Source organism: Drosophila tropicalis, unplaced genomic scaffold (genome assembly GCF_018151085.1).
Source record: "Drosophila tropicalis isolate 14030-0801.00 unplaced genomic scaffold, ASM1815108v1 contig_1002, whole genome shotgun sequence".
NCBI lineage: Eukaryota > Metazoa > Arthropoda > Insecta > Diptera > Drosophilidae > Drosophila > Drosophila tropicalis.
In genome coordinates, this window is record NW_027172360.1 from 3,164,856 (window position 1) to 3,176,026 (window position 11,171).

The 11,171-nt window shown below is 40.5% G+C and overlaps 1 protein-coding gene across 1 annotated transcript in view; it reads left to right on the plus strand.

Moving 5' to 3' along the window:
• The window catches only part of rho-5 (rhomboid-5), a 289,374-nt gene extending 282,272 nt beyond the window's left edge, over positions 1-7,102 (plus strand). Inside the window, exon 7 of the mRNA XM_068285447.1 lies at positions 6,515-7,102. Within this exon, the coding sequence (XP_068141548.1) occupies positions 6,515-6,736 (222 nt within the window). The 3' untranslated portion in view covers positions 6,737-7,102. The remainder of the gene's footprint in view (positions 1-6,514) is intronic.
• Positions 7,103-11,171: the final 4,069 nt, after the last annotated feature.

Consider the following 11,171-nt stretch of genomic DNA (forward strand, 5'->3'; position numbering starts at 1 on the left):
TAGGACAAGCCGAAGCAAGTGACACCTAAGATAAGGGACATGAAAGAGGCGAAGAAGAAGCTTGCCCAGCAGCCTGCATCAGGATAAACGGAGCTACGTCATAGTACGTCACGGAGTCAGCCGGAGTACGTGTCCTTGCTCCGATCAAACACGCAAATATTCACGACCTGAATGAATTGACCGAGCCGCATGACCTTATTGCTCCATTGGGAAACCAAGAAAATGTAGTAGCCGCGGACTCTCCGGGTCCAAAGTCGCTGTCATCAGTGCAGCTGAGTCGGTGATGCAGAAGTTACTGTGCTATCGTTGCGTCAGGGCTGAACATATATCAGCGAAATGCCACAGCCAAGTGTACAAGTTTAACTGCTGCCTTAAGTGAACCTCAACCATTGTGCCGTGGCGCAGGGTCTCCTCCAAGGAGTCATCACCGGCGGCGACTTTAATGGTTGGGCAGTTGAATGGGGCAGCACTCGTGTCGAAGCGTGTGGTCGCCTCCCACTCGAGTGTTTCTCAGTGTCTCGCTGCTCAACTTTGGCACGAGGAGTACTGCGGTTTTCATCGTCGACCTGTCGTTCGCGAGTGATTCTATAGCTACACTGTCGTAAAGAGAGAGGTAAAGTCTTGGAGTCCCTCATTTGCCCAAAGCTTAGCGCAGCCATCCAAGCCAACAGAGAACTCGCGATGCAGCAATACGACTTCCGGAAGGCCCACACGCCCTATCGCGCAAGGGAAGGTTGACGTATACGCTTATCCCAGACATTGGCGCATGGGTTCTGTGCAAACACATTACCAGACCCAACTGCTGAGTGGTCACGGTGGCTTCAAGATGTATCTGAAGCGATTCTGCCACGAAACTTCGCACGAATGCACCTGGTTCGGCAGTGGAATATCCGAAGACGCCGAGCATATTCTGCATATTCTGGGGATATTGCAGGCGGCCCTAATCACTTATTATTGGGTTGGTCTATCAAGACGAGTTCTATTATTAGTTCGCTTAAGGCAATTGGCGAGAAAATTAGGGTGTGCATCCAGTTTCGCAGAATACTTCAGTCGTTGACTACCTATTTCAGATTTTACGCTAGGTATACTTAGATCATTTTGAATGTTGGCATTTTGTATATACCACGGGGCCCCCGTGATTGATTTTAAAGTTTTCGACTGCGCTCTTTGTATAATATCGACATTGCTGGTACTTGCCTTCCCCCATAGTACGGCTCCGTAAGTCCAGATGGGATGGTGGGATGCCAAGGTAAGTGACATCCACGGCTTGAGGAACTGGTACGTTGTTTAGCATTAGAGCTGGACAGTTTCTTCTGTTAAGCGTAAATGTAACATGTTTGCATTTCTGCTCGTTGACCCGGATACGCCAGGTTGCTAGCCATTCCTCTACCACCTTGAGGTGTTCCTCTAATTTTGCAGAGGCTTGTATTGGGCATTTGGATCTGCTTAGGATTGCCGTGTCATCGGCAAAAGTGGACGTTGTAAGTCCTAAACTCGTTGGTAAGTCTGCAGTGTACAGTAGGTAGAGCAATGGGCCGAGTACACTGCCTTGCGGTACACCAGCTTTGATTTAAAAATCAGCCGAGACGGAGCCATTACATTTTACAGCGAATTGCCTATTGTAAAGATAGAATTCCATGAGTTTGTGGGTGTACTGCGGCAGTTTTTGCCGGATTTTGAACATCAGACCCTCCAGCCAAACTCTATCCAAAGCCTGGGCAACGTCGAGAAATACAGCCGCACAGTATTCTTTTAGTTCGAATGCTGTTCGTATTTCGGATGTTATGCGATTGACTTGTTCAATTGTCCCATGTTTTTTCGCGGAAGCCGAACTGGTGTGAAGGGATTGTGTTCTCCGATGCCAGAAATGAGTTTAGTCGGATCTGCAGGGCCTTTTCAAAAAGCTTCGAAGACATGGCAGCAACTAATTGGCCTATAGGATTATGGCTGGGTTTTGTCCTTTCCCACTTTAGGAATAATGATGATAGTGGACCTTTTCCATGCTCTTGGGAAGTAGCCAATTCTTATTATAGCGTTGAACAGTTTACAGATGTATTGTATGGCGATGATAGGGAGTGCCAGGATCTTACTCGCTCACCAGCAGCAAAACTTCGCCTAAGGCATTCCAATCGCAACCTTTGCAAAGGAAATACAAAGAAAGCTCAGTCCAACCAGCACTGAACATCTTATATGGAAAGTAAAGTGGGCAGTACAGGGCAGCCAATGTAGTGTTGCCGCAGCTGTTTTGGACGGTTATAGCAGTTGCTTGTAGGTGCTGTGTGTCAAATCTGTTGAGGAACGAGTGTTTTATACGGTTTTTGATTACAATTCCAGTCCCGCCATTAGCTTTTCCGTCTGGATGGTTTGTTTCATAGAAGGTATATTTTGGTATTTGAAAATTATTTTTTGATGTTAAATGTGTTCCGATATCTGCAAAACGTCGATTTCACATGAGTCTAGGAATAGTTGCGGTTCATTTTTGTGCTTGGAGATGCCGTTAGCATTCCAAAGACATAGACGTAGGGAAGCCATTATTTATTCTCGATAAGCTTCTGGATAAGCAGGTTTTGATTCCGCATCAGTTCCTGCATACAGTTTGCATGAAGCCACTTGGAGTTTGCTGGCAAAGTTCTGGTGCGCTAGGTTGATGATTCTGTAGATGGTGGAGTGTGTGTTGGCGAAGAATACCTCCGGTGTAGATTTAGAGGCGTTGAAGGTGACTTTTGGTCCAGCTGGAGGTTTGCGCCCGTTTAGGTGTGACTTAAGATCCTTGAAGATAGGACATCCTCTGTAGTTGGCCGTGTGGCCACAGTTACTGCATAAGACTATGCGACGTTGTTTCTGTCCTTGGTGCAAATGCCATCTTTATGATGTTCGCCGCAGCCAACACACACTGACATAAAATTTCGATTGTTAGAGGTATGGTTGTATTCCTGGCAGTTTTTACACTATTTCTAATGGGGCTCCTCTACGGTGATTCTTCAGTGCAATAGAAGCTGAAGTTTGTAGATTGGGTGCACTTCATTTGGCTTCGACCGCATTGCATTTGGTTGGAGCTCGATTTTAAAAAGCGGCTGTGCGACTTTGTTCCTGTTGATGATGTTGACAACAGACTTAACCGCAAAGTTTTTTTCGGCCAATGCGTCTGCTATTTCTTGAGTTGGGACCGATGGCCCAATCCCCTTTAACACAACCTGGAGCCCTTTACTGCTTTTAAGTTATAGGTATAGAAGTTGATGTTAGCATTAAGGAGGTACTTTTCGATGATGCGGAAATTGTCCTCAGTTTGGGTTTGACATTAAATTTCTTTTATGTTACCCCTTTTGAGAGGGGTTACAACAAAGTTATTTGCCCCTACTGTTTCTACTAGCTCCGAAATCAAGGCGCTGCAGTGGGTCCACGGATGTATAAAGGGGGTGGTCTAGCCGACTTAACTTTATCTACAGCGCCAGCTTGATCGGTTCGTCAAGAATTCAATCCCAGGATTGAAGAGACAAATTTTTCCCTGGAGTGTGCAATAGAACATCGCGCAACGTTGGAAAATTTGACCAGTTTGAAGATCGCTGATCCCGGAGCTTGAGACACCGTCGGCACTTTTGTGTCAGTGGTGATGAAGAAGCTCAGGGGGCTCGAACATCTGTGCAACGAGGACTGATCGCCCAGGGCCCTTTGAAGCAATACTCAAAAGGAGTCCCGCTTGACCCTGTATTTGTATCCACCTCCCCCTCTATCACCACTAGCTATATTGTACTGTTTTGATTTGTAGTACTGTGTCCCTATAGTTCATGTTGGTATATTATAAGTAATAAATGGAATAAAAAAAACAGAGGGCCGGGGCTAACTTCGACCGCGTCAAAGTTTGTATACCCTTGCAAGTTTTTTATTACTTCTTCCGTACCTATATTCTTCAAAGTGGTAAAACGTTTTAAAGGGTTTCTTTAAAGTCTAATCTGCGAAACGGCTTACATGCGAAAAAAGAAGTTCTTAATCAGAGATATTGTTTTCCACCGATTGTTGCTATGGGAGCTATAGCTCTGTAGCTCTTACGGTCTAGGAGGAGTTTGCGTTGATACAGACGGACGGACGGACGGACATGAGTATTTGAACTGGTCTCGTCGTGCTATATTCTTGAATATATATACTTTATATGGTCGGAAATGCTTCCTTCTATGCGTTGCACACTTCTGACTAAAATCAATCAACCCTTTTTGCAAGGGTATAAAAAAAAATTACACAACCAGAAACTTGCAATAAACATAATAAAATGCCTATAAAGTGTAACCGAAGCAATTCTAAACGCAAAAGTGGACTACGGGGTTTCTCATATATGGTAAGAACCCAAAGTAATCCCTGCGCACCATCAAATCGATCATTAACACAGGTCTTAGAATCGCTCTTGAAGCATTTAAAACAACTTGCACCCAAAATATTCTATACGAGGCACGATCTGCCATGTTAAAGGATAGAAGAGAATTTCGAACTGCTCACTTATCAGCAACATACTTAAAGCATATCGACCACCAAAAAAACAAAACCACAACTTTACAATAGACTACGTAATGGAATATAGCAAATTATATTCATATAGAAATGTACATATAAGACATATTTAAGTGAGCACTTGCAACAAAATGTTGAGCTCTTTGTATTGAATGATTTGGGTATGAATGCTATTTTTTTTGATTCTCGTTTTAAGTAGATCGTACTTCTCTGCTACTCAATTCAGATCAACGAATCATCCTTCACTTCACATGAGCAAAATGTCACTGAAAACGTTTTATTTTTTTCATTGCCTAACTTATACTCATATTCGGATTCATGGTTCTTTGTTTAATTGAGACTAAGGCTTCACTCATAATTTTCCCTAAAAACGTGTTTACAAATTTTGCACAAAATATTCTTGTCTGTGTTGTATATGAAAAATATGAAACCACCCATATTGACAATAGTGGATGATAAAGCAATGTACTTCTCAATTTTGCCATTTGTCTACTCCATTACACTCCTGCCTTGCGAGACATATGATAATTTTTACAACTACAAAATCATTGAGTGTGAAAGGAAAGTAAAAATTTTGAAATGCCAATAATGATAAGTCAAGCTACGATGCAGGGTAATTCTTTTGTCTAAATTGCACCTGTCCGCTGCCAAAATTTCGTGATTCAAAAATATAGTCAGAAGCCGACGCACTGTCTCACCAACAAATTGAGTAACATACAAAGGCTGCAAACAATTGAAACTAACTTATTATTATACTGTGTCATTTAAGATAAAGGCAGCCTGTGGATTCCAATTGGGGTCCCACATAAACCTAAGTTGTATTGGATTTGTAAAATACATACATATACTTATACTTGACAGATCAGGATACATATGTATTTGTCTGGCAAAGGACAAAAGTTGGTATATTGTTTGTTTAGCTGCATTCTGAAGCTAGATCAGTAGGGCTCCTAGGTACCTATGCGTCATTGCTGCCAAGGCTGCACATTCGATAGCGAAGCTAAGGATATTTTAACGTTTTTCAGTCGGTCTGCCCTGTCGTTACCCGATAGCATACCTTTTTACTGATGTTTACAGCATCTACGGCACTGCAGCTCTTTTTGGACAGTTAGCTGCTCCTAATGCCAAAACCGAAGTCCTTGGAACATGCTGCAATAGTCAGGTAGTTTGAATGAGAGTTGAAAATGTGGGTCATGGCAGAACACCGCTACCCACACTCCTGCCTTCATTTCTGAGCCGGCGGTGTATATGTTAACTGCAATGTAGGTTTTATGATCCGTCCATCGTGACCCAGAAAGAATGCTATGTAGTGGCCAGACTCATAGTCCTAGCTAGTGATCGAGTTGCTGGCAGCAAGACGTTGTGTTGTTTTGCTCGCCATTACTTTGTCTGACTTTGTGGTGAATTGATTTCAAGCAGCACTTCCAGGGCCTTTGGAGGGATAGGTTCCACTTTTTTCCACTTTCTCCAAAAGCTTTTAATTTGTAACCATAAAAAAGTATAGGTCGTACCACTGAGATAAAAATCCAATGTGTGAGTTAGCGTGAAAGTTTGCAAGTGCTACCCAATTATCGCGGGGCAGTATAGAGTCCAGTGGTTGCCTTCTTAGCCCTTTGCTCCACATTGGCCTTTCAGGACAGTTTGCTGTAAATAATCAAACTAACTTTTCTTGGCATAGGCGTATTGGTTACCATTTAAGGGATGACTAGCGTACTTCCTAATGTGCAAGTCCAACAACTTTCAGTCTGTGTAGTCTTTTAGTTACACGTGGCTAGTTTTACGTGCTTTGGCTATGAACACAAACCGCGCTATCCTCCTTACTGGCACATACCTCAGCCTGAGACATTATTCATTTTGATTAGTTATAAATGCTGTCAAAAAAGTGAATTTAATTTATTTTTGCCAATCGTTTACTGACCAGTCTTAAATTAACTAAAGAATTTGTAATTGTAATTAAATTTTTTATTACAAACTTTTAATAATCTTTAAAACATCCATGCTTTTATAATTTTAGCACATGTATTCCGAAAATTTGAGGCAAAACCATTGGTCACAAACTGGCTTTAATCGACTGTTGGATCACAGTGGAAACAAATCAAAACTGAGGAACGCTTCTCGTGGGTTAACTCGCAGTTTGAATAAACCGAACGACACAAACTTAATGACTAAATTAGTAGAATTAAAGTTTAAAAGTTATAACAAAAATATCATTAATGTGAATATCACAAATCCATAAATCTTGAATATATTATAAAAAACTAGATCCAATTTACGAATTAATGAAAGCTAAGTGCTATAAATCCCTAATTAAATTTGACAAATAACACATTCATATTTTGATGCGTAATTTTGGGTATGCTTTTAGTTTTCCTGTAGTTTACTCACATATATGCAAACATAAACAACTAGCTTCATTAGTAACATATTTAAGCAGATATTAATAAATGGAAGGAAATTGGAATCAGCGCTCTCAATATAAATATGCCAGTTCTTTTCTCTTCCTTTTTTTTTTTTTGTAACTGCTCGCCGACAGCACAGAATGTATGTAAAACTTAGTATTTGTACACTTGTCTATGTTCAAATAAAATAATTAAAAAACACACATGACTTGCCTGTCTATGTATTTGTTCTTAAAATGATGTAAGTAAGTAGTCTAACCGACTTTGGTATACCATGCACCAAACAAAACAAATATTTCCAATTTATAATAATGTATGTTTGTATTTACAAAAAATTTTAGTCACAGCTGTTCACAAGCAAATCTAGCTGTCTCGTTCACTCGTACTTCGCTACGTAATGGTCATTTCCGCAATAACAGACCACCTGCCGAAATATATGTATTCCGTCTGGGCAGACGTAGACAAGAGTAACAGCCCGTGGAGCAACCGGCGATGGTAAAGGCATTTCAAAATTACTAACCATACATCGAGAAGATTATGTTCATTGTAATAACAGATTAAGCCATTCTGCAGTGGCCGATGTCGCTGAAGGACCTAAGTGGAGGCCGGCGGGATGGTCGATACTGTGGTATCGGCCACCCTGTCCAGAGCGATTGCGGAGATCCGAATTCTTCTGGCACAAATCCTCGTGTTCCAGAATTGGAAGCCGCACAATGGATGTTTTGAATTCCACGCACCGTTACACCGCACCGAGGCACTTTTATTCAGCATGGTCGCTCAAGTCCAAAAATTACAGTACAGAATAGCAGCAGAGGTAGCCACCAAGAGTCAAATCATGTATGGATCTTTATCGTGGTGGGCAATTTCTTCTTTCGGAGAAGATGAAAGAGGCGACGGCAGCAGTATATAGTAATACCACATATAATAATAATATTCTGACACTGCTAGAACACGACTTGATCGTTCGTTTGCTTGATCATAACTAAATTTGCGATTCTTATGCAACTACTTAGAACACATAGTAAATTTCAGAAAACTTATAAAAATACAAGAACAAATGCGTAGTAAGATCATTCATAAGACTTAGAGTATGTTAAAACGTAGGTGTTTGATTTGCCCAGATAGTACAAAACTCCAACGCATTTTTATATTTCGTTTTCATGAGTTAGAAGCTCTTCATGAGCCATGTGGTAGAAATTCCAATAATCTTAAACAAATAATTTAAGAAATTTTAATAAATACAAATCTAAGTTAACGATGACGTCTCCTCCGACAGTAGGAATGTAAATAATATGACGATTGGTTCCGCAACATCCCGCTGCAAGTGACTTTTCCTGATTTGCTAAGAACTTGAACCACTCGAACGAGGACATCGTCTCCTGCAAACACCTGAGTTAAGCAACCTAAGAACCATGCCGATGAATGCGCATTAGAGTCCTTGATCAGTAAAAGATTACCGATCGCAATGTTTGGTAACTTGGTATTGTCACCAGACAGTTTATAAATGTACTGATTCAACCCTGGGCGAGCGACGTTATGTAGAATTGGAATTATTCTGGTTATTTAGTTCAATATTATTTAAGGATGTGATTTCCTTATTTAAACTTTATTATTTATTAACAATGTTTCTTTGTGTTAAGAATACATATATTTATTAATTATTATAATGGCCTTAGTGACAAATTTGGGTGTGCGATGTGATCGAGGCGAGAGTACGATTGCGAGTGCTTTCCGATCAACGCTTCTGCTTTATTTTCATGAGTGAGTCGACCAGATAGGTACGGCCGCTGCGTGTCGTTCTGTCTCGCTCACTCGGTACCAAACGATTGCCATGATTATGCCTGCCTGACACTTCATTTCCTACAATCGGCTGTCCTGACAAGTCATTCGACCCGAATGATCCTAGCCAAGGTTTCATGAACTCAGCCACTGTTGAGGTCTTACAAGGTCCTTCACCGTCGCCAACCTTCTCGACGTCGTATCGACCGTGCCTATTCACCTTCGTAACTTTATATGGTCCTAAGTATTTACCTCTCAACTTTAGACCTGTCCCATACTGCGTACGTTTAATCGCCACTAACTCGTTTAAATTGTATTTTCTTTCACATTTCCTGTTTTTGTCGAACGTTCTTTTCATTTCCTGCTGTATTTCATCGATATTCTTTCGAGCCTCCGCTCTAATCTCATCACGACCACAGTCATTAACAATAAGACATTCCACGCAACACTCAACAACACGGACTACCTTCTCTTTTAATTTTGGAATATAATACGATTTTTCTACGATATCCTGAGTCTTTCTAGCTCCAAAATGTCCTTGTTTATGTGCAATCTGTATTATTTCCTTTTCCATCTGCGAGGGAACGACAATAAGTTCTCGATTAGGGCCCTTTAACAATATTTCGTTTTCAATGTAAAAATCTTCATATCCTTTCTGTTGAACTAAGCTCCTAATCAATTTAGTCCAATCATCTGACAACTGTGCTTCCCTTAATTTATGGGTTATAGTGTCAGTTAGCAGAAAACAAGATAAACGGCTCAAAGCATCCACATGCCGCATCTTTGAACCTGAACGATGTTCGATCTGATAATCGAAATCTTGTAGGTACATTGCCCAACGTGCTACACGCAACGGAACCTCTTTCTTTTTCATTGTCATCGTGAACGCATTACAATCTGTGACAATCTTAAATCTCAATCCTAACACATATATACGCCACTTTATTAATGCTCCAATAACTGCTAAAACCTCAAGTTCATATGAATCATACTTCTCTTCGCAAGGTTTAGTTTTCCGACTCATATATTGTACCGGATGGAATAAACCATCTTCTGAATCTTTCTGTAAAAGCGCAGCTCCGAAACCGTGTTTCGAGGCATCAGTGTGAATTTCAGTCTCTAGCTTAGGATTGTATAGCTTTAAAACAGGACCTTTGATCAATGCTAACTTCAATTGCTCAAACGCTACCATTTGCAATTCTTTAAACTCAAACTTGTTGTCCTTTCGCAAAATGTCAGTCAAGGGCTTAGCTGTTACTGCGTATCCTTCGATAAATTTACGGAAATACGATGTTAACCCTAAAAATCGTTGAACTGACTTCTTATCATGTGGGATCGGGAATCTTGAAACGGCATCAGTCTTCTCCTTACTTGGCTTAATACTTCCATTTTCAACTATATAGCCCAAAAAATTTACTTTACTCTGCAGTATCTGACATTTCTCCCAATTTATTCTTAACCCATTTTCCGCAGCTATCTTCAACACCCTTTTAAGTTTAATTAGACCATCATTCACGCTAACACTTGGTATAATTATATCGTCCATATACACCACTGCATCTCCATTCTTTACTGATTCTCTCATTACTGCCATTATAAATCTGGTAAAAACTGCTGGAGAGTTGGAAATTCCGAATGGTACGTACAGGAATTCATACTGACCATTCTGAGTTACGAATGCAGTGTACTTCTGAGATTTTTCCTCAACAGGAACATGGAAAAACCCGTTTGTTAGATCTAAAGTAGTGTAAACCAACGCACTTTGAAGTTTTTCTAATACGGTGTCCATTTGTGGCATAGGAAAATTATCTCGGACCACTTTCTCATTTAGCTTTCTGTAATCGCAGCACAGACGCTTTTTCCCATTCTTCTTTGTTACAAGTACAACAGGCGAAGCATATTCGGAAAAACTTGGCCTTATTATCTTCTCCTCTAACCATTCTTGTACTGTACTATCAACGATTTTCTGATCAGACTCTGCTAGACGCCTTGGATGCTGATAAACTGGCAACTCATCCGTTAGTACAATCTTCATTTCTATAGGAGTGTTTGTATTTCTAATAGGTTTGTAACTATTAATCAACTTCTTGACTTCACTACCGATTTCTGCACTGATATGTGACAATTCACTCTTGATTTCCAATTTATTCTGTTCTGCACTGTGCATACACATACTTTCAAATTCCTCAAACAACTCAGCACAAGATTTATTCGCGTTACACAGTGATTCTTTTCTGTTGATGCTCACAAACTTTGTACCTTTCTTGGTAACAACCAAATCGACGTGATCTAATATGGTTCTACCCAAAATTGCCTCATATGCCATGTCTTCATCAGGAACGATATGAAACTCGACTTCCATCTCAATGCCATCTATCTTGACAGTTATGCTAAAACTACCGAAGGTCATCACATGACTTCCACCAATGCCTGTAAGAGTCTTCGAATATCCAGTTAGTGACTTAATTCCGAGTTTAACAAACACGCTTTTAC